The 25,432-nt window shown below is 42.7% G+C and overlaps 1 protein-coding gene across 8 annotated transcripts in view; it reads left to right on the top strand.

Annotated features, from left to right (window-relative positions):
- LOC136438531 (puratrophin-1-like) overlaps positions 1 to 25,432 on the top strand; it is a 168,888-nt gene that overhangs the window by 138,702 nt on the left and 4,754 nt on the right. For 4 of the 8 annotated variants that reach the window (XM_066433347.1, XM_066433350.1, XM_066433343.1 and 1 more), the window contains exons 12-23: positions 989 to 1,180; positions 12,676 to 13,676; positions 15,110 to 15,185; positions 17,302 to 17,436; positions 17,992 to 18,120; positions 18,608 to 18,760; positions 18,959 to 19,072; positions 20,855 to 20,989; positions 21,386 to 21,608; positions 22,367 to 22,483; positions 23,339 to 23,458; positions 24,742 to 24,951. In XM_066433347.1, coding sequence (XP_066289444.1) covers positions 989 to 1,180; positions 12,676 to 13,676; positions 15,110 to 15,185; positions 17,302 to 17,436; positions 17,992 to 18,120; positions 18,608 to 18,760; positions 18,959 to 19,072; positions 20,855 to 20,989; positions 21,386 to 21,608; positions 22,367 to 22,483; positions 23,339 to 23,458; positions 24,742 to 24,951 — 2,605 coding nt within the window. The remainder of the gene's footprint in view (positions 1 to 988; positions 1,181 to 12,675; positions 13,677 to 15,109; positions 15,186 to 17,301; positions 17,437 to 17,991; positions 18,121 to 18,607; positions 18,761 to 18,958; positions 19,073 to 20,854; positions 20,990 to 21,385; positions 21,609 to 22,366; positions 22,484 to 23,338; positions 23,459 to 24,741; positions 24,952 to 25,432) is intronic. The other 4 variants (XM_066433345.1, XM_066433346.1, XM_066433348.1 and 1 more) reach the window with 4 other exon arrangements.

Raw genomic sequence — 25,432 nt, 5'->3', positions numbered from 1 at the left:
GAGTGGGAATGTTGGTATTATGCTTTACTTGAACTGAAGTTGAAGACAGGATTTTAAATGTGTGATTTTCTTCAGTATAACAATACATATGCCAATAGAGTTTTCAGAGCTTTACAGAAGAGTTAGTAATGAATGGCATGATTTTTTCATGTCTTTCTTTGATATACATTTCCTTGTGGCAAGGACTTCCTTTCTGTCTGTGTCATTTGCGAACAGGAAACCTGGGACACTTCTCAAAAGCCAGTACCAGCCACATGGTGCCTCAGGAAGTGTAGAGTTTTGCCTCATGTATTCCCACAACTCTACTTAAAGTACTTTAGTCACTATTTGCCAAGGGTGCAACTGTTTTGTTCCGGCCACAAGAATGTGGCAGCATATATGGTCTTGAAAAGAGACAATTGCATAGGCTGACGAATTGTCTGCCAGCCTCTACAGTACATTGTGCTACATTTGATAGCTTCATCATCATCATCATCATTTTTTCACTCAAGTTTCTTAAGTCCACCCTCTCTCACCAAGACTCAGTAAGAGTACCTGTCTTCCATAAATCAGATGTTTTACAACTTTTACTTTTAGAGGAAGAGTCTTAAGATCATGAGCTAGCTAGACACCATCTTTGGAAGCTTTACATTTCAACTTGATATACCGGTACAGTAAAATTTGATGTGACTGTTTAAAGCTATCTAATAAGGATGCCCCCACTGTACTTGGTGGCAGCGAGTTACACTCTACAGTCTTCAATAGTTCTAGGGGAAAAAAATGCACCGTTTGAATATTTGAATTGATCGTTGCGCAGTTTGAATATCTGAATTGATCGTTGTATGTTTCATGTATTGTTTCACGATGTGCAAAAGCTAATGACCCTGTAATACCAGAATTGATACTGAAGTTATTTGTTAAATTGTTTCTCCATCAACAATGTGCAAAAGGTAATGACTATGTAACACCCAAATTTACATTGAAATTGTATGTTTCCCTGTTTTTCCAGCAACAATGTGCAAAAGGTAACGACTTGCTAGAGGAGGCGAGCAGCCTGGCGGGGACGGGAGAGTTCAACACGACCGGGATCCGAGAACGCGCCAAGTCCCTCCAGGAGCAGCTTCTCGGCTTCTCAAGAAAACTTGAGCAGAAGAGGGACGTCTTGGAGAAGACTACCAAGCTGTATTACTTCTTCGATAAGGTGAGAAACGTGTCCTAAGATTTTGGTATCTTTGTCAGACTTTTCTGGAAAAGAATTCTAACATGGTTATGTATACATGTGTACATGAGCGATTGCTGTCAGTCCTTCTAGTGTTAGCTAACATGTAGTGAGACCCACATCAGCTGATAGATTTTTTTTATCAATTTTCATCTGTTGCATCTGAAGACAATGATTCGTCTCCCTTGGCAGCATTCTTAAAATCCTGTCTATCGTCAAAAGATGCGTTGGTATTGGTCTATTAAGAATTTTCTTGGAAATACTTGCCAGCTTTTATTTCACTTTAAACTTCTGAGTAAAGATCACTGTTCTCTGCCTCACAGACAGGGAAAAACCACGTCCTACACTGCAGTTTTCCCCTGGTGCTACTCTCCTAGCAGATTCATCATGTTTGACATTATCCTCATCCAAATTAATTGCGTTGTAACTAATCACTTAAGGGAGCGTGCTGCTAAAACTGGAGTATGATTTATTCATAACAGGAATAATTGGATAAAGACACATTCATTTGCCTGATTAGGCGTCACATTTTCCCTGATATTAGATAATGATAACTTTTCTGAAATCTACGCCTGGGGTCTGATTGCAAACAAACAACAGTTTACAACATCAGTATATGTTTCAAATGGCAGGAAAATTCTAAAGCTGTTTATTCTTTAACTAATGTTGGGCTTTCGTACTTTTCTGCAGGCAGTGAAATGCATAATGGTTTGGAAGAGTTCAGCAGAAAACATTTTTTTTAGATCAGCAAGATATGGAAAGCATGAGAGGACCTCGTTGATTCATCAGAATTAGTTTTCACTCTTTGCACAATTTGGACCATTTGCACTTTGCACCTCAGATAATGACAGTCATCTTCGACTTCGAAGGACTTCCAAGAGAAGCCCTCAGATAATTCAGGCACTGAGCTATTTTATCATGACCTGTGGAAAATGGCTTCTTTCCAAAAACAACAATGTTGTGAAGATATTTATTTTAAACTCTGCTCATGTGACCTTATTTTATGCAATGGACAATCTCAAAACTGTTTGGATTTTGGAACAATATGGTAAGGTTCTGCGCTGTTTTGTGTTGTTGCATTCTAAAGCCCCCTTTCAAATTATGTCAGACTAAAATGAATAGTAGGCTGCATTGTGGTGGATGGTGGACGATTAGAGAGATGTCATCCAAGGGGAACGATAATGTAGACAAAAGGTCATGTATGATTTGAAGGTCATTGTTAATGTTGGTCTAATGGGTTGGGACTCCCATTTTCGGAGGGTCTTTAGGGGTTCTTCAAAACTCTTTTGTTAGCTCTTGTAACTTTGTAAGCCATTCTGTAAGCCATTATGGGAAATGGTCTGTCTTGTTGCAATAGCCATCTTATTGTGCCAACTAAATCAGTTGTTAGTTGATCTGTAAGGAAATTTTCTTACAACAACACAAATACAAATCTATGTCTTCCTTTGCACCCTAATGTACCCTCTGGGGGCTGTGGATGGGGTTTTGCCAGAGTTGATATCATGACAAAATAGTACTGCTTGCCTGCACCTTACGCTGTGTAACCTTGTTTAAATCATATCCAAACTTAAACAAAATCTCAGAATCTTTGCTAAGATATTTACAACACAGCTAAAAGGACCATGCACAGATTCAACACTTTCCAAAATCTCACACAAACATTACCCCTCAACCTCCTTTCTCAGCCTCCCAGAATCTAAGCCCCCTCCACATGACACCACTGGATAGCCCAGCAGTTATGTCAACCATGCTCAGACATTTTGTAAGGCAGCCACATCTATCAATTACGCTCTGTTAATAGCCGACCCGCCACAGGGTAGAGCTAGAGCTAGCCTTCAACATTTCTGTTTTCCTGTGGATATTCCCACCAAAACCTGCCATTCCGGATGGGTCCAGCTTCCTGGATATGGAATTTCCATCCCATGGAGTGCCAGGAACAGGTGTAGGGTAGAGTTATGGGTGAGTGCGTGTTTGTCCCTAGGAGTTGGTAACGTCACGCCTCCGGTGTGATCTTTCTGGCCTTGGCCATTTTTGTTGCCACTAAGGGTGGGCGTTGGGGTTAGTTGTTATGACGAATGTTGTTGTAAGAGTATACATTCACATATCTATATACATGGTAGTCATCTTGTACAATCAAATCAAAGATGATGGTGATATTTAGACTATAGGTAGTGAAGCAACAGTGCAGGAAAATGTATTCCTGTCAGGGCTTTAAGTTTTTTTCTGTCCCACTCATTGTTTTTGAGCCCATGTTGATAATTTCGTTGTCATTTAAAGCTTAGTATGATACAGTTCCATCTCATGTTATGATGTTTAGATATTCTAGACGAATGGAGTGAAATATTCCGTCAGTCCCAACAGTAAAGCGGATTTCCGTCCTCGACAGAGGGACGGGTCCTGATACTTGTTTTGCAATGGCTGACGTCATCAAGAGGTATCAGTAGCAGGCAAAGTTTATTCTTTGAGTCCTCGCTGTGACATCTAGTTACATCGCCAAGTTGGCATCACATCCTAAAAATGATTTTATACCAAGGGATAGATCTACTACTACACAACAGCCCAGTAAAACATAAGTCTGTTTTGTAATGGTTTATGTGATCCAGCTGCATTGGTGGTGAACTTTATTTTCTTAAGATTTCACAGCAACGTTCAGTTAATCATTTGAATCGTGCTGTAATGTCTGTAGAAGACTACAGCAATCGGTTCCTTGCATGGAAGGATGCTGTCCCCACCCTGCGGTGTTATTGCGAGGAAAACGGTGGGTTTAAAGCCCGGCACGGCGAGTGTTGTTGTCGGTACAGTTTGGCTAAAAGACTTTTCCACTGTTTACTGAGACCTATATAGAACCCATGAGGTATTTCGTACTATATTGGGTAACATGTGGGGTCAGGTCACTCTTGAATATCCTCCCTACTCTCCGAGTTTTACAACAAGTTATGAACAACAACAAAAACTGGATGTTTCTATGCATGTTCGACAGTTGCCACTTGCCACAGTTGGAGATGTCTTCCTAACAGAGGCTTGAAGTTGTAGGAATGAATTAATGTTTGTCAGGTCAGCTAGTATTTGTACATTGTTGTTTACAAGAGTTCTGTTTTGGACTTCCTGTAGCAAGTGCCTGATATCTGTCACAGCGTCGCTATAAGTCACAGTTGGCGCACAGTACAGACAAACTCTGAATGAGACAGACGAGTGAATAAATCTCCAAGTAGATGTAGAATTTGGCTTAGTGTTTTATGGGGTGTTTCTGAATCTTAGGTATGTTCATAATTTCTATTGGTTCACTTTTTTTTCTTGAAAGACGTAGAACAATTACATGCACCAAAAACATTGTGTAAAACACTTAGCCAAACCTACATCTGCTTGGAGATCAATGTGAATCTCAACACCACAGAAAACACAATTTCTTACCCTTTGTGGTTAAAGCAAGAAGGTTCTTTCTTGAATAGATCCTCCTTGGTTAAAGCAAAGTCTGATGATTCAGAGATGGTTATCTTTGACAGTTGGCATTCGGGAAGTGGTTATGCCTAGGGGATGACATCAACTTGAGGAGTGAGTTGAGGTGATTCATGATGTTGGCAGATAGATGTGGCAACATTTCAACTATTGGTAGTCCTAACATGGAAGTGTGTTAGGATGGGCTGACATCCAAGCAACATATTGTGATAGCACCAGCATTGCATGTTTTGACAACAGTGCCCTTTGCTGGAAGGTTCTTGACAAAGCTCATAGCACATCGTACATTTTGTGTTACTTTGGAAAGTTTGGAGTCCTAAAAAGCAGTCAGGAGGTCTGGGATTTAAAACCCGACCGGGCCACGACAGAGAATTGAAAAATGGTACATACTGCTTTCTCTGCTTAGCAGCTGTATGAGGGATAGTCTGAGAACACACTCCACTACCAGTGGACTAACCTTCCACTGTAGAAAAGGAGATGGGCACCGCCCCTGTATACCGAAGGGTGTTGGAATGATTTAAACTTTGGGAGTCCAAAAAGGGGTTTGGGGGGTATTTGTAAAAGTCTGGGAGTTTTTGTAGAAGCAGTAGCTCTACACTTTGCACTAAAGAAATACTTCCGAGACACAGTCAAGTGTTGACCACTTCCCCCAGACCAGGGTTGTCTCAAGCACCCATCCCTCGATCCGCCCCAGGACGAAAATATGATTGTTGGGACAGAAAAAAATGTCACCCTGTCTGTCCCAATCTGAACTTCATGACAAAAAAAGGTATTTTTGCAAGCTTGAAATGACTGATTTAACAACGAAACCCAACATCATGGGCTGCCAAACAATGAGTAGGATGAAACCAAAAGTTTTTAAAGCTGGAGACAGTCGTGCTCCAGACTGTCCCCAGCGGGCGACATGTGCAGACCTCGCACATGTTGGTTCCCTGACCTGTTTCCACGGCAAGGTCAGACTGAGCAAGATAATTGTGATAAATCACCTCGAAAGAAGAAAAGAAGCAAAACACACAAAGAAGGTGGACTACATCTCAGGACAAATTACCACGCAGCTCAGTTTTGAGGCTGCTTTTGTGCCAAGCACTAGTTGTGGTAGCGTTGGCTTCCCTCCTACAAGTACAAGAACTGTCTGTATCTTGTTTTTTAGTAGTCCAACACATTCCAAAAAGATCCAACTGCGATACCAGACTTCGGAATCTTTTGATAGCCTTGTCCTAGCAACTGTTGATGCAATTTGTTGCAATCAAAAAGCATTCTTCTTATCAGGATCAGTTTGAAACAAGGCGGTTCATTTCTTGAAGAATCCTGGGTTGAATACGTGCTGTTAGTCAATGAGACTGGTGCACTATGGAGAAGTTCTTTTTTCTGAACCAGAGAGTTGTTATTTGGGACGGAAAGGTTTGTGCGGTGGTGAGTTGGTTCTTTTTTCTTACTCTAGACAACCGTAAAAGGTGCTGACTGTTAAACATGTACAAAAGAATATATCGTAACATGGAGGTCCCGTGTTTAAGGAGAGCCACACCTCGAGCATGTTAAAGAACTTACCACACTTATCGAAAAACATAGGGGTCCTTCCCAGTGTGAGTGGACCAAATAAATCTGTCCACATATGCAGCTTGTACATACTGTTCAGTACAAACCTGGTGTGTTACGCCATGAGGCGGTTCACCAGGTATGCAATACAAACAAACAAACGAACAAGATCTTTGTTTAGAAGATAAAGATAATCATTTATCAAATTTGTACTTGTTGTATATCTTACTAAGTGGCAGTATTTCACATTGCTGCAAGAGAAACAGACTCAAAGTAGATTGGAAAAGGTTTGTTTTGGGTCTTTGCTAGTAACTGTTGATGACTTACAAATAAGGTCAATGTGTACACAACCTGTAAAGGATTTAGGCAAACTGTTGTCAAAAGATTTGAAGATAAAAGTATAGGGTTCTATCAAAATGTAAAATTCTATCAATTCTGACAACTCCAAAAATCAAAAGCATAATGCTTCGCCTCAGATGGTGACAAAATAAAAGAGAAAAGAAGAAGTTTGTTACAAAAAGAAATCTTCTTCATTGTGATGAAAAATGTGCAAGCAATGCCCCCTATCGTAGGGAAACATACATGCACTTTGGTAAGAATTACCCAAGATGCCTCAGTTCTCCGTGCTCCTGGGTGAGCTAGGTTGCCATGGCGACCTGCCATCAGTGGGAAGATGCGGGGATGAACTGCGGGATGTGGGGAAATCTTTTCCTTCTGGGAAATGGGAGTCAGTTGTCATTGTTTCCTCTTCCTTTAGTTATCTGTTTACACACATGATGAACAATCTTCCATCTTGTCCAGCGTACCCATGGCAACCATTGTCCAATGAGAGGGCGCGTCAGATGAGTCAATTCTTCTCCAAACAGGAAGTTTGCCGAGAACTGTTTGAGGATGATTAGTCTGTGATAATGGGTCAATCCTGTATAATGATAGATCAATTTGCGGAAGGGAAACTGTGAATTGGGTGGAGCCTAGGCATCATTGGGTGGTGTGGCATCCTCGGTTTCAACTGAGCCAGTTTCCTCCTCAGATGATCAGCGATAGTTCTCCATGGTTCCTGTGTGTGGAAGTGTTTGAATATAGCAGATTGGAAGTCAGCATTGCTCTAAGGTATGTGTAAAAACGTGTAGATTTTCTGTGGAGATTGATGCCCAGAATTTGGGCAAATCGTTTGGATACAGATTATGATGTTTGTGTGGGATCCATTCATCCCCCTTTTTTTTGCCAAATCATGCAGTTGTGTCTCGGTTTAGACAAGATTATGACAGAAACACTCACACTATTGCAACTGACACTAACTCTGTACATGCATTGAAGGAAGTCAGGCTAGACAGCAAAATGTTTGTTTTTTCATCAGCCACCATTCTACGAGTACAGAAACACTTATCGAAAAGAGTAGAGTTCCTTCCCGGTGTGAGTGGATCAAACCTTACAGTATATGATACATAAACTACAGAATCCTCAATAAGTTGAAGTTGGTAGCCTCGAAAAGAAAGAAGAAGAAAAACTCCAAGTCTATTCTAAGTACACTGCATCTGTGGCGTCTAAACTTGCATGGATGGGTGGATATCAAAGGGGATGGGAAGAAGAAAGGAGAGAGAGGGAAGAGTCCTTGAGACCCACAGTGATGACATCAGATTCTTCCTGCCTTGCCTGAAGGCCAGTTTTCTAATTTCCTCAGCAATTGAGATAAGAGCGTTAAGACACTGAATGCCTCGATGATATGGTGGATGCCTTAGGACAACACGGGCTTATGTTAATCTGATGGTTGGCAAACACCTGTTCTCACACGTTCATCCACACAGAACTGTTTGCAGCAGTTTAGTTTCAGTACAGGTTTTAAGTTAACCGTAACCAGGGAGACTTATTGATATGTTTCGTCTCCTTTGCCGAACCCATGCCACAAGCCGTGACACACAAGCAATCCCTTTTCAGGTACCTGTGGAAATTTTGAACTCTGTGAGCCAAGATTTCTCTGAAAACAGAAGATCCTTTAAGAAGAAAAAGTGACAACTATAAAGCTGTAGAATGTCACACATGGTGTAATATCCATTGTCATCACACCTAGTACAATAGTCGTATTCTTAGACATTTATGTACGACAGGTATGAGTCAGTTTATGTGACTTTAAGTTTCCACCTGGGACAGTATAAGACATTGTCTTGCTAAGGAGGTCTTGAAAGGTTCCTTAGGTAGCCTGAGGGTGCAGCTAACTGATATTTAACACAGTTCGAGATAATTGAGCAATCTGGGATAGATAAATCTCCTGTAGCCAGAAACAATATATCAAATTGTTGTAAACATTCATAGTTTAAAGTATGTCGTTTTAAAATATACAGGAACTTTTCCATTGCGACACATTTCATCATTTGGTCTCACTGTGTGATCTTGTGGTTTATAAAGTTTCAGACTATGTTCTCTTGTCATTAGGCAATTTTCTGCATTATCTCCTGTTACCCTTCATTTGTTCCTTTCTTCAGTGAGTCTTTCTTGTTCCGCTGCGGTACACGGCTGACTACCCTCCCCTGTAGCAGTGATTTGGAGAAGAAAGGCGCAATAGAAACGGTTCCAGGGGAACTCTTCATTAGAACTGTGTCCCCTGCAGGGTGTAGATGTATTATTTCCACCATGTGATCTTCTTCTTCAGTGCGTAAACAAGTTCCCAGCATTGCTCTTTCCCTTGCCTGAATCAGAGACGCAAAAAACAACCTGTGTCAATGATTTGGTACAGCCCAATTCTGTGTGAAAATCTTATTTTTTTTCAGCTATGTATGTAGAACAAATACCTAAAGACTTGTGCCACCCATGTAGCATTCTTGAAGGAAGTGTTACTGGAGGAAGTGGTGGTTTTTGAGGGTTGACAGTATAATTTAGATGTCAGCATGGTGTTAATGAATGGTGGTTAATGATAGGTATAAGGATATGATGAGAAAGAGACATCTCATTCTAAATGGTCACATTTTTCTCAAGCATGATTGATTGTATGTCAGTCACTTTTCACATGTCCCTTACACATTGTTTAAAACTTGGACATAAAAGCCTACATATTAGCTCTATAGTCTATTGTCGCCTCCATGAAATTTCTATCTCATTTGGCAGTAGGGAAAAAGTCACCTAATGAGTTAATGTTTTCCTAAGATTTCCAAGTCAAATGATAATTCCTTTTGAACTAAACTTTGTTTTTCTTTTAGTGAAAAGCATTAGGCAATACTAGACAACAAGCTGATTGAAGAAATCCATGCATATATTATCAGGTGGTCATCAAAGCTAGCTTGTTTTTGTTTTGAAAACTTGAAAGTTTGCCTCGATTCCTTGGTGTGAATTAACCACCCCACATCTGCATCTGAAAAGAATGATGTCACATTGATGTCACAACAGCCATAGTTCACACTGATTGACACATTACCATGACAACATGCCTTACAGCAACACAAGCCGAGCTCTGATTGGCTGTGAGGGCAGGCCTCCACCCCAGGGACTAAGGGCCTCCCTGATTGGCCCTTTCATATGTTTATTACCCTTGAGCCCTCCCTGCCCACCCAACTCCCACCTGACTTCCCTCAGTCAGTGTTTAGCCGGCACAGCAGACAGACTAGCTCTGCATTCTGGTCACACACACAGTAATGTTGGACGTATTTTGGTGAAAATGGAGACATTAGAGACAACAGAGGCGGATCTTTGGGGGTCATTCCTGTGGCATGAGGTGGGTGTTGAGCGTTGGTGTAAACCTTACATGCTTCTACATTGTAGTTGAACAGAGTATGCATCACTTCTGAGGGCTTGTTGCAGTGTTTTAGTGCAAGCAAGGAGGTTAACCTTAAAGAAATTTTCAACCTCCTTGGTCCAAGGAAGTTCAATACATCACATGTACTAATACTATAGTAATAGTTTTGGATTTTAACCTCCTTGGTCAAATTGAACCAAGATAGACTTCACTTCACTTGGCTTGGGTGCTTCGTTTCATAGGAAGCAGTTGATCATGATGAAGTAGTTGATGATAGGACTACAAAGTGGCATGACTTTTGGGTTTTCCATGAGCTAATGTTATTCTTGGCTTGTTCAATCAGTATTGCACTTGTCATGGAGTGTTTTTGAGTTCTCAAGTCATGATCAATGAATACTAGTATGACGATAAAGGAAATGTGTCACTTCTGAGGTTTGCGGCATGTCACTTTGAACCAAGATAAGCCAGGTCTGGGTTCTTTGTATATAGAGAAGTCCTGATTTATTGTTTCGTATGACGACAAAGGAAGTTTTGTACAGGGAAGTAACTGACAACATCACTTCCATGGGCGTTCTCAGTTCTACATAGCGAATTACGGTCTTGTTCTCTAACTTCACAAACCTTCCATGTACAACACAAAATCGTGCAAGCTCATCAACTTCTAGAGCTTTCTTTCTGTTCCTCCTGTTTAGTTTGAATCATTTCTGAGAAAAAGGAAGGAAAGTGAAAACTCTCAGTTCAAATATTTTAATCAGTAACTGTAACAGTTAGTTTGTATGCAGTCCACGTTGGTGAGAAACTCCAAACTTATTGGGTAGACATGACCTCTGTCCCGACCCCACTTTGTTCCATTTGAGTGACAGCAGGGAGGAACGCATCCTGTCCCAAAACGTGACTCATCGGTCTGTCATTACGGAGCAAGGCTCCAAGCACCGCCACTTCCTAAAGTCATTCCCACTGCCTGGAGCACGCCTTCCCGTGGCTCGGAGTCGGAGAATGGATTTCATTGCTATTCCTTAATGAGTGCAAGATATTGTGCATTATGCTGGGAGGGATGAATTACGTGTTGAAGATGAAGGTTCTTCAGGAGACCTACGTTCACCTGCGTTTCATGAACACAGACTTGCACGTGCTGTCTCCCAGGGTAGGTACTGTCATGCCTTCTGCTTTGCAACAGGAAATGTGGGGTTGGGTTGGCATGTCGGTTTTGGAAAGTTCTGGTATGGTTTGGTTTAGTTGTGTCCTTGTAGTTTTCGGTATAGAGTAGGGTAACGGTGTAGTTCCTGCCGCAAAAATGTCATGTCTACATTTCTCACATAGCTGGTCTTGCTGGGCTGCAGGTATTTAAATGGGGGAGCCTTTAGTGTTGAACTTTGTGTTGGAATTCCGGGCATAGATTTACCATTGTCATGTCCCAAGGTAGTGGGAAGTATTGGGAGACAGTACCAGACACAATAGTGTTGTTTGGGTGGTCTGTGGTGCGTTTTCCCCTGTGGTCGGTATCTGTTCCAGCTTTGGGAAGTTTCTGTAGCTGGGAACGCTTTCCTCACAATATTCCCATGCCGAAACTCAGCTGGGAAAAGTTCAACTATGTGAGGAAAACGGAAACAGTTTTGCATCACTTCCACTAACGTCTACAAAACTTTTGTTTCTTTAACTGTGAATTGGCGAAACAATTGGCATTTTCACACCTTTTGTTCACCTTTAGCACCTCAGACTGGTTGTGCAGGTGGGCGTTTGATGGGTTGAATCGTCAGTTGTTCACACGCTCACCATTGACATTTTGCCTGTTCATTGTCTGTGGCAGACAGGCACACTTGCAGTTTTGACACGCCTTTGTTTGTCTCCGTGTGCAATCTCTACAATAATAGACTGCCTGAATTATAGTAATCTTCTCCGCTTTGAACCACTTTCTTTTTTTTGTATGGCCCTTTGTGCAAACTTGACTCGAAGCAGCTGTGTTGAATTCTAGCATACAAATGGTTGGTCGAACTCAAATCATGTCCTTGATTCAAGTTTGAAACTTGCACAAAGTTCTGTTCAAGTCTGTTGTAAAGCCATTCACCTGATTAGCAGACAATTTTCACACTTTGTGCACACCCACCCACAACTCCAAAGATAAACTAAAACATGGGTGTGTTAATAATGAACTAAATGTACAGAAGTGATAGTCAGCCAACCTTTTAAGCGGTGGTAGGGCTGATAATATCAAGGTCTCAGACACCAGAACAGTTATTTTGGTTGTACAGTACACGTTGGTCCACATTATACCAGTCTGGAGCGGCAGCCCTGGCTATGTTTAGCACATCAAACATTCTATTTGCTGGTCAAGCACGCTCTGTAGCAACAGACTGGTCAGTGCTGGTGAAAACAAGCCTTGTGTGTGGACGTGTTGCCATGTTAGGCAAGTTTGTGCCTTCAGAATTTGTCCATTACAGTTTATATTTCCCGTCGCTGGCGTACAAATGGTTTGCAGAAGTTCGTGGTTCCCAAGTGCTTTTACCATGATGCATGGTGATGTCAGGGAATTTGCAGCAGATTGAAACGGAGCCTGAACCAACTTTAAGATTTGTAAAGAAAAAGTCTTGACATTTTGTAACTTTTTTACAAGCGTACAAGTTTGGCACCTTGGTGAGATTTTATGACAGTTTATGATATTAAGTGGCGAAGTGTGGGTTCGGAGAGATTTGTGCTTGTACAAACTTATACTGTTGTACAGTGTAACAGAGTCTTAACAGTTTCTATTTTCTGTATTCTACAGGCGTACGAGTGGGCTCTGGAGGGCATGAAGTTTGTGGCACTGATGAACATGGAGGAGTGCCACTCCCTGCGCGGCTGCGACACCCTCATGCACGATCTGGACACGTACCTCCGCGACCACCCCCCCATTCCGCAGGAAAAGTTCGACCGCATGGCGGCGCTCGCAAACAAGCTGGACAACCAGAAGTGCATGGAGCAGTGCAAGTTCGCCAGGACTAAGTGTCGGGAGACCGAGCAGTTGGTGGAACGGAAGCAAGCTGCGCTTAGGAAAGCCAAGCAGAACTTGGAGGGGAGTAAAACTGATAAACCGCGCAGAAGAACTGTGGCGAGCGGAGAAGAGACCCGGCTTGTGGTGCCGAGAACTGTAGACACGCAGCCAAAGGAGGCGCCTATAGAGGAGGAGAGTAGCACGAAGTGTGCGGTAAAAAAGCCAGAAGCGATAGACGGCATTAAGAGAATAGTAGCAAAGATGAACAGTGCAGGAAGCACAGACAGCAGAGACACGAGCAGCAGTGAAAGAACTGACGAAGGTTTCGTGGAGGGAGAGAGTTTAGACGCTTCAGTGATTTCCGGCAGCTGTCCGGTATCTCCTATTTCTAATGTTGCAAGCCCCGATTCCCAGTCCGTGAAAAGCGAACCCACGCCGTCAGCTACCACGAGTACGCCAGTAGGAGGGGCGCGGCCAAAGGAACACCCCGTCAAACGTCTCATGAAGAGACATAGCACCGCGTTCGAGCTCTCCAGATTCAAGATTCCCGGACTGGACTACTCCCGGAAGGGGCGGTCGCCCACCACCCCCATCACCAAGGACGATCTGGCTGTTTCAAGGTCGCGGGACACTTTGTTGCAAGGAGAGGACAGCCAGGAGACGCTGGCCTCCTTTAACTCGGGGGAGGAGAGTCTTCTCCTGCCGCAGACGAACACTCACCTGAAGAAGTCTTCCAGCGTGCCGAGGTTGGAGGGAGACGGGGACCAGGTCGTGCCCGTGGTCAAGAAGACAAGGTCAGTTTTGTACAAAGTCACAGGTGTAGCGTCGTGTTGGCATAATGGTCAGGGTATTTGGCCTAGAAACCGGAGGCACTGGGTTCGAATCCCCTGACAAATGCCACCCAAGTTGCACCCTTTACACACCCTTCCTCACTCCATGATGAGTTTTGTTCAAGTCACAGGTTGGCATAATGGTCAGGGTATTTGGCCCAGAACCCAGAGGTACTGGTTCGAATCCCCTGCCATATGCCACCGAAGTCGTGCCCTTTACACAACTTTCCTCACTCCACCCAGGTGTAAAAATGGGTACCTGACTTCGGTTAGGGAGGTAAAAGGCGGTGGAAGGAGATAGATGGGCTCTGCATTCCAATACCGTGCCCTAGACACAGTGAATAACAACCCACAAAAAGGCTATGGGACTACCTTTACCCTTACAGGTGTAATGCCGCATGAACTTAGTTTTGTGGATTATATCCTTTTGGAGCCCAAATCTAACAACAGAATGATTACAGAAAGGATTATACTGAAACATTGAAGCATTTGTAGAAGCCACAGGTGTAACACCACATGAACTTGACTTTGAGGTTGATTTTCATCAGGTGACCTCAAAATGAACAACAGAATGCCAGAATGATTACAGAAAGGATTAGCTTGAAACATTGAAGCATTTGTTAGCAAACTTCTCTAAGTGTTCCTTGATATTTATGTGCTGGGTACCTGCCAGACCATACCTGAACACCACATACCTTCATCTAGACTAAACGGGAAAACAAACTTGTTGAGTAGTTCAGATAACTCAAAGGTTTTACAGTCAATCATGTACTTTCATTGTCTTATGATAATTTTTTAAATTGCACATGGGATTTTCCTCATTGAAGCATAACCTGTATTGTTTTTGGTATTCTAGACTTGAGAGAAATATGTGTTTTATTCTGTTAAAACAGCAGAATGTTTCGACTTCGCTGTAGCTACAATGGACCGTAGTTTCTTTGTTTGTCACAATGTTTCCAACAGACTGTTGCATGTTTGTATGTCTGCGTAAGTTGGACTTGACAATGGCCAGGGTTAGACAATGACTGTGGGAATTTTGGCTGAGATAACTACAACTTTCTCTAATTTGTCACACAACAAACTCCTAAAAACTCCTGTAGCTGTTTGTTTCGTGTGTTGATGTCTGTGTTAAGGTAGACCTAACAATGGCAAAACGGAGACACTAAATGTGGGAATTTTGTACAAGATAACTACAACTTCCTCAAGCATTTGTCACACAACGAACTCCTCTTACGGTTTGTTTTATGTCTTGATGTCTGCCTACAACCTCCTTGGTTAGACCTGACAATGGCAAAAGTGAGACACTGACTGTGGGAGTTTTGTACAAGATAACTACAACTTTCTCAAGCATTAACAGACTCTTCTAACCGTTTGTTGCATGTTGTTTACGTCTGCAGTAAGCTGGATCTGATTATGGATGAGTTCCTCCAGACAGAGAGAGACTACGTGGCTTCTTTACAGTACATCATTGAGGTAAGACTGATGACTCGCATTTTGTATCTTTGTTGGTAGAAGACTTCTACATAAGGACCACCTGGCCATTGATATACAGTCAAAACTGTATATGTGACTACCTGGCCAATGTGACCACATTTAGGTGGTCCCTCAGATTTTATTTACAGATTGAGTTGTACATTAGTTTTCCCACAGAATTAAGAATCCTTTTTATACTAGTGGCCATCTGTCCACTGTGAACATGTCCCCCGAGTGGTCACTACGGACAGGTTTGACTGTACGGCCCTGGAACATGCTCCCACAGTCTGACACCCAGACAGACAGAAAAGGTGAAGGATGTGGCTATGTACAGACAAACCACCTGGTCAGCCCCCACCCTCTGTATGGGGCCATAGAACAGGCACTTGACAGGACAAGTCTATTTGCTCTTACAATAAAAGGCAGGGACTGTGATATATAGTGCATGTTTGACGTAGAAAGGTGTGTTTGTATTTTTCGTGTCCTGTTAAGTGGCACCTGTTCTAACATATGGCTCTTTTAAAATGTGATGATTCGAGGTGATGTAAGCTATGGATTCAAGTGGAGTTGATGTGGTAAGGATAGAAAACAAGGGATCAAGAGGTCAGGGGTTCGATTCCCGGCTAGACATTGTGGACAGAGAGTGTTGGGCCCCTTTCCCCATACCGTGCCCAAGACCTAATCTCCAAGCAGATCCAATGGTTGCAAAAACCGCATCCAACAGGCAGAGGAAGTTTTTATTGCAACCGGTGGAGATTACCCAAGACCCACTGTCACTACAGAGTCAAGAAGGCTGTGGGACCATTACAATGCATCTCATTTTGGTGATATCAGCATTAAGCTTGCAATAGCATAGAGAGGTAAATATGTCCCAACACCTTTCACAACTTTTAAAAAGACTCGCAACACAGGTTGTCATTTAAGTTATCTAGCCAAGTGTAATGGCTTAGTCTTTCCTTTGATGTGACGATACAAGTTTGACCACACAAAAGCCTCTTTCTTCTCCCATGTCTCGAGGACCATGAAAAGAAAGGGCCATGCCTTGACCTCCTGACCTTGGAAAAACCTTCAAACAGAATTTAAGAAAAGAAGTCTTTTGGCCCCTCATGGGTCAGTGACAGGGCAGACGCAAATTAGGCGTCTTGAATGGAAGGGCTCCTTCAACTGGTTCAAGACAGTTCGCCCAGAAGGCTTATGTCTGGCAGTCAGCTTGGATTACTGGACATGTGAGCAAAAGATCTGACTGCCAGGTTTTAATGTTCAATGTCCGGTAAACAAAGTATTCACCAAAGAAAGAAAAAAAGAACAAGGATATAGATCTACAACTTTGGGCCATGGCATTGTCAGTCCAAAAACTACATTTAGTTATAGTGAGTTCATGGTTTGCTCTTTCCTTAGAAATACTTACTTTAGAATTCCGTTAGGATCTAAACAGATTCCTTATTTTCATTGTCAAATTTTAATGACCATTGGAAAAGTTATGTAACATTTTGCTGACTTTGCTCAGTACATTGAACACCTGCATACTATAAGTACCAATACAGACAAATTGTTAGGGAGTAATAGCAGCCCAATTTCCACCTGAAGTGGCCATTCAACACTCCATCTGTTGTGTTAGTTACGCAGGTTTGTGCAATTTGTCGGTAGTCACTTATGTAAGTCATCAGGTGTAGAGTGGACTAGAGAAAAACAAGGCACTTCATGTTGCCCTGTGTGTAAATCTCAGTCTGTCTCGTGTGTTTTCCTGGCCTTGGATTGGAAGGTAAACACTGTGCAACACTTCAGTGGAGTAGTTTCAATTCAACTGTATCCTTCATTCAGATTGATACATGCAGGTTGATACAGTGTTTTCGCAATCCGATATTTACATGTATGATACACAGTGAAACAATTTCCAAGTAAAATAGCCTCCCATACGCTTTTAGATATTGCGTTTTTCTTTGCTTGACGTTTTCTGATAGCAACCATATTCAAATGGCTAACCACGATTCGGTTTTGAAAATGTGGAGTCTGTAAAATTTATTAATTTTCTGTACATACACAGGAAATGGCATTTTTGTGCTGAATGTTGCAAAGAGCAGTAGCATTAATTGTCGTTCATTTGCCTTATTCCCAGCACTACATTCCTGAGATGGACCGGGACGACATCCCGCAGGAACTACGGGGGAAGCGAGGCGTCATCTTCGGCAACCTGGAGAAAATCTACGACTTCCACTCCATATACTTCCTCGCTGAGCTTGAGTCCATCAAGGTATGTTTTTGAACTACATAAGTTAAAGTTGAATGTCAGCAAAACAAAATTACCAAGTTTAACGCTCTTAAGAACTACAATATGTAATTCTATAGCTAACTAGATATATCAAGTAGAATACAGCGAAGAGTAATTTTAGCTATTCTGTCTAAAAGTCAAGTAAGTCAAGATACTTACATTTCAAGAGTATTTTCTGTATACTAGTGTACAATAGTACCCTTACCTCATAGTCTACAAAAATATCTAGGTGCACTGGTGCACCCACAGTCAAAAATTAGGTGCACAGCTCCAATTTTGGGTGCACACAGGTGCACATGCACCCACTATTTTGAGGCCTGACTATAGTATAGTATAATGACAATACCTTACTTGATGAGTTGTGGATCGATTTTTATGATATTTGGTGGGTGTTGGCAAAATGAAGAAATGATCAGATTCTGGGCCCCTTTACAGCTTTCCATTGTACTGTAGAAGGTCGTACATGCTGTTGCTGTGACTCTTCAAATGTAGATGTTCGATTTTTCATTCGTTCCCTCCTTTTGTCCCTCCCTCCAGGAGAACCCGCTGAAGCTGGCCAGGTGTCTGATGAAGCACGAGAAGGAGTTCTACCTGTACGCGCTGTACAGCAAGAACAAGCCCAAGTCTGACAAACTCATGGCCGAACACGGCAGCGCCTTCTTCAGGGTAAGGACACAAGCCATAAGTTTTCCTGCTCTACAAACAGTTTGTCCAAAAATTTCAGTTTCTGTGAACCGTACATCTGGACTAGATGTTTTCTTTGTTAGTGTTTTTACAGCTCTGTATTCTTGTAGAAATGGCAGTCTTGGCTTTCCATAAGCTTTATAGTTAGACACCATTGGCAGTGATAATACATGTATTCATGCAGAACTAAATCTTTCCGGGTTTCTTTCGTCAGGTGCATTTTATTTCTTAACTATATCTGGTCCACAGTATGGGTACAGAGTTTGTAATCTCCAAGCAGATCTACACGGGGCACGGAAATTGTATATGCTAGCCAGAGAAGGTCCAGTCAGCCAGATAAGCTCCTACGGGGCTGGCTGGAGCTTATCTGGCTGACACACACAATTTTCGCGCCCTGTGTAGATCTGCTTGGAGATTACAAAGTCTGGACTTCTTCGCAGTTTTGCTGATGTAATTTTTTCCCCTGCAGAAGAAGCAGCGAGAGACGGGGGATAAGATGGACCTGGCGAGCTACCTGCTGAAGCCGGTGCAGCGGATGGGGAAGTACGCCCTGCTGCTGAAGGAGCTGCTGGCAGAGTGTCCACAGGTGCAGGCCGAGGAGCAGGAGCTCGCAGACCTCAGAGTGAGTTTGTTGTCTGCATGTGTGTGTGCTTGTGTGTGTCTGTATGTATGTGTGTGTGTGTGTGTGTGTATGTGGCTATCACTCGGTTAATTGTGCAATTCTTTTATCACAAAAATGTCATTATGGAATCTCAAGACGTCTTGAGATTCTTCTTTAAGACAGTATTAACCCTAAGACCTCCTTGCCTCCCTCCTTCAGCTTGCTGAGGACCTGGTGAAGTTCCAGCTGAGACATGGGAACAACCTGCTTGCCATGGACTCCCTGCGCGACTGCGACATCAACATCAACGAGCAGGGGAAACTGCTCAGACAGGTACATACCACAGTCTTCCTACAGCGTGTGATCTTCCAGGGACTTCCCTTTACACTCACTTGTCCTTACCTTAAACTACTACTCAGACAGGTACATACCACAGTCTTCCCACATCGTGTGATCTCCCAGGGACTTCCTTTGGCACTCACCTGTCCTTCCCTTAACCTACTGCTCAGACAGGTACATACCACAGTCTTCCTACATGTGTGATCTCCCAGGAGTTTCCTTTTACACTCACCTGTCCACACCTTAAACTACTACTCAGACAGGTGAGGTAACTACCTGGACACACCTGTATTGTTTGATCTTCAAGGGAAATTCCTTTGAAACTCACCTGTCCTTAACTTTGTCACCTGTAGGGTGGCTACTCAGACAGGTAATACCTGGGCAATCTGGGGTCGTGGGATAACCTAGCTTTAGAGCAGGGTCTTCTGACGCATACCTGTCCAACAGGTTTGATCGATAGCACCTGTCTGGTCAAAAAAACTGTTAGTGTTTTTCAGCAAAGTTTCAGATTTCACACAAATCATGTCTCTGTTTCCAATTTAAAAAATTTCTGAGATGTTTCCGGTGTAACTGTGCCCTCCTTATTATAACTGGTAAAACAGATCCACATTTTAATATGAGGCAAACACACTCATCAAGGCTTTCATGTGGTGTTGACATATTTGGCAAAGTTTCAAATGATTATTCTGGCCCAACCCTAACTATTGATAGTCAATCAGACACACATTTTTACAAGTCTAAGCTCACTTTTATGTGGTAAAGTCCAACAGAACAAAGCCAAACATCAAGGCCATCCTGACCAGTGTATTGATCATAGACCTGGTTATCTGAACCCTTGATTAGAGGTAGGACACCACATCCTCTTCCTGTCCTTGGGGTGGTCTCTTTTGTGTGGTTGTTGGTTTCCTGTTTTGCCCCTGTTCTTTCTTCCGTTCCTACCCCTGTAGAGTTTGCTCACACTTTGTGGTGGTTTCTTTAATGTCCCCCTAAGTGCTTGTATTACTTGGTTAGTGCAAAGTTCAAGTAGGTATTGCTTCCTTGGTTGTTATTTCTTACCACTTTCAAGACAAAGTCTTGGTTGAACTTCCTCAAGGTTTTCATTGTCCGCAAAACCGTTTCCTAAACTTGAAAGGTGTAGCTGTCACAGAGATTGCGGCTTCTTCAAAAGTTGCTGTCCCCCTTTCGGACAGCGTGTGTTGACAAAACGTTCATCGGAGTCGCTGCCTCAGTTTACCCCTAAACACCGACCCAGATAACAATCTTCCCTGACACACTGTGCCGTTTCACCAACATAACCTACATGGCGGAGCCGTGTTTGTGTTTAAAACAGACAAATCCTTGAACAAAATGGAGAAAACATTCACTGCATATCTGGTACCTGCTTTTTTCTATAAACATTAGTCGGGGCACACCAATTTTATTTGTTGTTTCTCGGATTTAAAACAAGAATGCTAAAGTGTAAAATTAAAATAGACGTTTAATCTGAGGGGAAAGTCTGTACCTTGGTATACACAGTTTTAGGGAGTGAATATAGCCATGCCTTTTGTTTTCATCGTGACCAATTGCCGAAATTTTGCTTTGAAATGTCCAAGAACCATGAAAATTACTTGGTAGATTTACAAAGTCAATACCAAAGTTCAAGTGTATACCATTCAACTTATTTGATTTACAGATTCACATGCATTCAAGCCTTCAACAATAGCTACTTGCTGTTGCAAGCTTGGCTTCCTAACTAAAAGATAAATGAATGAACACTTTGTGGTGTGTCTTCTGCAGGAGGAGTTCCTTGTCTGGCAGGGAAGGAAGAAGTTCTTCCGTCACGTCTTCCTGTTCGAGGACCTGATCCTGTTCAGCAAGACCAAGAGAACCAGTGGGGGTCACGACGTCTACCTGTACAAGAACAGCTTCAAGGTAAGACTGCAATCCAGCTCCCAAGTGTCTGTTTCCTATCTGTTGTCTTGCATGGCAAGAAACAGCCTCTACCTAAAGTGCTCTCACACTTTGTCGGCACATATGGCACATATGACGGCAACTTTGTGCGCTTGTGTATCCTGCTTGTCACAGCTCAGCAATGCCTCCTAGCACTTTTTGTAAGTACTGCAGCTTAAGACTTAGCCAGATATCTGCTAGATATCTGTTTGCTAGAGCTTGCTATTCGCACATTCCTAGCCTTTGCTATGGTGTTTTCTGCACTGTTCTGTCTTTACCTAGGGACCGTACATTATTCATGGCCACACGGGGGCAAACCAGACCCTCCCCGCCTGGATAATGCCTGGTCCCTGAACTCTTCCCTTTTGTACCTTCCAGACTACGGAGATTGGGTTGACCAATCCGTTCAACCGTGTTTTACAGAGCACAGAGGTCGGGCTTACGGAGACCATCGGCGACAGCGGGTTCAAGTTCGAGATCTGGTTCCGCCGCAGAAAACCGGGCGAGACGTACATCCTCCAGGCGCCCAACCAGAGCGTCAAGGACGCCTGGGTCGACGAGATCACCAAGTTGCTATGGAAACAGGCCTGCAGAAGTAAAGGTAGGTTTGCCGGGTGTTTTGTTGGAGGGTCATGCAGAAGGCCATCAGGCCACATAAATTTGATCCCTTGCTTGTCTGATTTTAAGAAGTGAAGGTAGGTTAGCTGGGTGTTAGGAGGGCCGCATAGACTCGGATTATGCTCTTAGGCCACACCAATTTAATTTCTTGAATCTCGGTTTGAAAATAAATGATGCTCCATTAGAAAATCAACATGTAAAGGAAACAGAGTCTGTGGGGTCAGTCTGTACTTTGGGACACACAGAATCTGATGCAGTTTTCACCCCAGGCTTTTTGTGATGTCCATTTGCCAAAATTGTACACAAAAATGTCTCTGAGAAGCAGCAAATTAGATTGGTGTGGCCTTATCTGGATTGTTCTTGGATGTAGTGTGAACCTTACCTCATTTGCCTCAGTAGTTCTTTTAGCAGCATTGACTTGTAGTCTTCCACTGTTGGTAGTCTTTTTTAGTTTGTTCCATCTGGACCTCCTGGGTTTTGCACGTTCAATTGCATCTGCTCAACTTCTGGTGGGTTTTAGGTACGCTGTGTTTGGATTGCACCAGTATCAGTAAAATTCTTGTACTTGCACCCATGTAATTCTTAAATTTGCACCAAATGCCACATTTTCCAAGAAATGTTCCAAAAATAATAACTCACCCAGAACCTAAGGTGGTCCACTCTCGTATGTGCTCTCCTCTCACCTCCCTTCTTCCCTGCCTTCCTTCCCGTCCGTCCGTCCGTGCGTGCGTGCGCCGACAGAGCTGAAACAGATCGAGCTGGCCTCCATGGGGATCGGCAGCAAGCCCCACCTGGACATCAAGCCCAGCGGGAACCAGATCAGCGCGCGCTCCATCGACTATGTGATGAGAAACCGAGGTGAGCCTCGCTCCACTCCCCTTACTCCGTCTAATGTCTAGTACTGGAAATGCAGAAATCGTCGCGGTGGTTTTATGTTCGCAGTTTTCACGGTGAACTCTTTACCACGAACTTAAAACGAAAAGCCGTTCTATTATGTTTCTGTAGTGCTACTATTATTTCAAACGCAAACTCAAAACCACCGCGATTACTCCACTTCTCCCTACTGTGAAGTTAAATCCCCACAAATATTTCTGCATTTACAGTACTTTCTTATAGGGCAGTTCATCACTTAACATTCAAGATGATGTCTTTCAGGAGTTTTCCGAGCTGGCAGAGTTTTTTTTTGTGTACAATGCAGAAGAATCTCTTCCAGCTCTATGATAGTTTTTATCAGTTTTTAACATTTAAGTTGCATCCACTACTGCACATTCATTGTACCTTGATATAGCTTTCTTTTCATTCTTTCTGATATTACTTTGATGACTCTATCCATTTCTCTTTGTTTTTAACTTATTCATTGATTCATTTACATTAGACCTTCGGCATGATGAAACATCTTTCATTCAATGAAATCAAAGACAAGAAAATATCCACTCATTTTCAGCATTTTGGTTTCGAAAACTCATGCATTGTCTTTGCTGTCGAACTTGTACGGACTTACAATAGGTTGCATCTTTATATGTTTCTGCAGTACCATTACCATGCTCTAGGTGGCTCTCTTTCCTTACCTTCTGTATTGTTTCTGTACTGTTCTTTTGCAGTACCATTACCATGCTCTAGGTGGCTCTTTCTGTACTTTCTGTATTGTTTCATCTTTTTCTCTTTTCTTCTCACCTCTCCTGTTCTGTTCTATCCCGCGATCCTTTGCTCCAGAGGACTGGGAGAGTTATCCGACTCCCGTAGTCTGCCGCACAGGCCTGGCCACCCCGTCTCGAAGTAAACGATCCAAATCTGTTCCGCAAAACGCTTTAGAGAAAGCTCTGGAGAAAGCACGTAAGGCTTCCACTCCTGCCCAGTCTGGATCTAACTCACCTTCCCTTACTGTTTCTAAAACTTAAAGAAATTGTCAAGTGACGAGACAGTTTAATTCGACAAAATTTCACAAAATCTTACCAAGTTCTTCTGAAAGTTGTGGGGAAAGTTTGTTACACTGGATGCACAAAGAGTTTGCATGTAGAGCTGTGTACCTAAACAAATTTTAGGTACAGGTACAGGTACACAAGTTTAGGTACAGGTCCGGACCTGAACCTGTACCTAAACTACTTGTTTGCAAAATGCTAGATTTTCAATAAGGACAAAAGCCTGTTTGAACTGGTAAAAACATAATATTTTGATTGTGCTAGGTATTAACTTTATAAAATCACAGATGAAAATTTGACTCCAGCCTTGCAAATGTGTTTTCTGTGCTTTAGATTGGCTTTAGAGCACTGCCACGGTAATTTCATAGTAATTTTATCTGTCAAAGTGGCCATCCCTTGAGTCAGGTCCATTACTGATACAGCAGGGTCAGGTATTTTGGACCTGTACCTAATTGATACCGGTACACAGCTCTATTTGCATGGATCCTGCATTGCCTCTGCTTCATCTGGTGTTCTTGCTCGATCATCGGATACAAGACATCACCATCAAAGCTGTAATGTGTTCAGGCTAACTTAATTTAAGTTTGCTGATAACTTATGAACCTATCTGAAAAAAAGGTTTTAAATGGAATGCAGCGAGTGATTTGGGTATGGGTTTTAATGCACACATAAAGAATCGCTTGCACCTCGACACCAATGTTGCTTCACTTGTAATATAAGTGTTTCTCATTGTTCCAACTACAAATAGAAAGCATACATGTAGCTTCTACTGGTGCTTGGGATAAGAAGGCTCGAGGTGGCAGTGCTTTGTTTTCTAAAAGACCCCAACAGAACATAGTAAGTGCACCACACAATCTGGATGCATCTTAGTCTGCAAAAGTTACTACATCTTAATGATTCTCATATACAATTCAAACTCTACTATTGGATAAATTACGGAGAATACTTCGGACTTTTCAAGAGACATCTATCGCTCTTCTTCAGCGCCACTTGAATGAACTAGCACAACTAGCCAGTACGTACATACAATAAACTAGAGAAACTGTTTGAACATAGCAAAGTCACAAACTCACTCTGGAAACGTATGGAAGTTATCTCCGTAATTTATCCAGGAGCAGAGTTTGAAATGTATATGACTATTGTTTACCTGGATGTCATCAACACATCTTTATAATTCTTCCATTAAATGTGTTTTAGGAGCGCGGACGCGGAACTCCATCGCTGTGCCGTCCTTCGAGCACTCCCCGTCGCTGAAGCGGCCGCACTCCCTCATATCCACCTCCTCCAGCTCATCATCCTCCACTCAGACCTCCTCCATCCTCGGGGGGCTCGCCCTCGCCAACTTCGACATCCCCTCCTCACTCAGGGAGGCCGACGAGGAGGAACTCAACATCAGGACCTCGCTGAGTAGGTTCTCTCTTTGTAAGATTTCAAAAGTCCAGTGTTTTCTTCTACTAATGGGGTAACAGTACATGCTTGGGTCGAGGCACCGATTGGCTATTTGTCTATACGGAATGTTATCGTACTGAGGTACCGATTGGCTGTTGGAATCTACGGAATGTGTTTGGTCTGAGGCACTGATAGGCTATTCTACTTTTATACCAAATGTTATTGTGGTATATATGGTAGTGATCGGCTGTTTGACTGTACCAAAGGTGTTTGAGCTGAGGCACTGATTGGCTGTTTGACTTTTTGGAATGTGTTTTAACTGAGGCACTGATTGGCTGTTTAACTTTTCGGAATAGGTTTAAGCAGAGCCACTGATTGGCTGTTTAACTTTTCAGAATGTGTTTGTGTGAAGGCACTGATTGGCTGTTTGATGTGTGTGTGTGCGAAGGCAGTGATAGGCTGTTTGACTATTCGGAATGTGTGAAGGCACTGATTGGCT

Source organism: Branchiostoma lanceolatum, chromosome 7 (genome assembly GCF_035083965.1).
Source record: "Branchiostoma lanceolatum isolate klBraLanc5 chromosome 7, klBraLanc5.hap2, whole genome shotgun sequence".
Lineage (NCBI taxonomy): Eukaryota > Metazoa > Chordata > Leptocardii > Amphioxiformes > Branchiostomatidae > Branchiostoma > Branchiostoma lanceolatum.
This window is presented reverse-complemented; position numbering and strand designations above follow the sequence as displayed.